This window comes from Sinocyclocheilus grahami, unplaced genomic scaffold, assembly GCF_001515645.1.
Source record: "Sinocyclocheilus grahami isolate Dianchi unplaced genomic scaffold, SAMN03320097.WGS_v1.1 scaffold4029.1, whole genome shotgun sequence".
Classification (NCBI taxonomy): Eukaryota; Metazoa; Chordata; class Actinopteri; order Cypriniformes; family Cyprinidae; genus Sinocyclocheilus; species Sinocyclocheilus grahami.
The window spans coordinates 2734-3606 of record NW_015509046.1 but is presented as its reverse complement, the minus strand read 5'-3'; the positions used below and the strand labels follow the sequence as shown (position 1 = coordinate 3606).

Genomic DNA, 873 nt, shown 5'->3' with positions numbered 1-873 from the left:
GGAGTCGATCAAAACCAGCATCTCACTATGAACTGTAGTACCGGCCACACATTTGACCTCAAGTCTCCTCATTCTGAAGAACTGAAGAGCCTTTTTTGTTTGGATTTTTGTCTGTTGTGCTTTTCTATTGACATCAGCTGTCTATTCTCCATTCTTAAGTGCACACAGTAATGGGACATTGTGTTGCAGGTTGTACTGACCGTTTGTAGAAGTATCCCATTGTGATGCCACCTCCAAGTAGGATGATAATGGCCATCATGAAGACGGCCAGAACATAACCTGCCAAGGTAGCAAAGACAACCAATATACCCATGAACTTCTCGGTTCTTGGATGTAGTTTGATGTTTTAGACAACTCAACACTTACCGAGAGTCCCAAGGTCTTTCTTCTTCTTGGGTCCACTCCTGACCTGCTGTTGGACTCCCTTCACGGGCTGCACCGCCGCACCCTCCACCTGCGAGGGGAAGGAGTCAGCGTTTTCGAAGGTTTCCACCATCCTTGGGGTGAGTCCCTGAGTGGGGACCGACTCTTCTGGAGTTGTGGCTTCTGTGGAGTTTTGGTCTGTGGGGTGACAGGATGAACAGGATATGAGTGTTTTTCTGTTTTTTTCTCAATCTGTGCACTAATGTAAATCAGCTTTGCACTCCCTTCAATTAACAAAACATTTATACTAAGCAGTTTTGCTGCGGTCTGTGGGAGTGAGTGAACGGACAATTGTTTTCTTGCGGTTGTTGATTGGATGGAGGCAGATCAGAATGCGAGCTTGCAGTTGATTGTAAGAAAGGGGTGATGTATAAGTGGATTAAATTAATGGAAAAGAAAGGCATACATCACCAGAGAAGTCTATGCGAAGTTTGAATTTTGATTAAAAAT

At 44.6% G+C, this 873-nt stretch overlaps 1 protein-coding gene across 2 annotated transcripts in view; it reads right to left on the bottom strand.

The window, feature by feature from the left end:
• The window catches only part of LOC107576614 (phosphoinositide-3-kinase-interacting protein 1-like), a 5763-nt gene that overhangs the window by 2395 nt on the left and 2495 nt on the right, over positions 1 to 873 (bottom strand). For both annotated transcript variants that reach the window (XM_016262760.1, XM_016262761.1), the window contains exons 4-5: positions 367 to 561; positions 201 to 279 (exon numbers count right to left, since the gene is read on the bottom strand). In XM_016262760.1, coding sequence (XP_016118246.1) covers positions 201 to 279; positions 367 to 561 — 274 coding nt within the window. The remainder of the gene's footprint in view (positions 1 to 200; positions 280 to 366; positions 562 to 873) is intronic.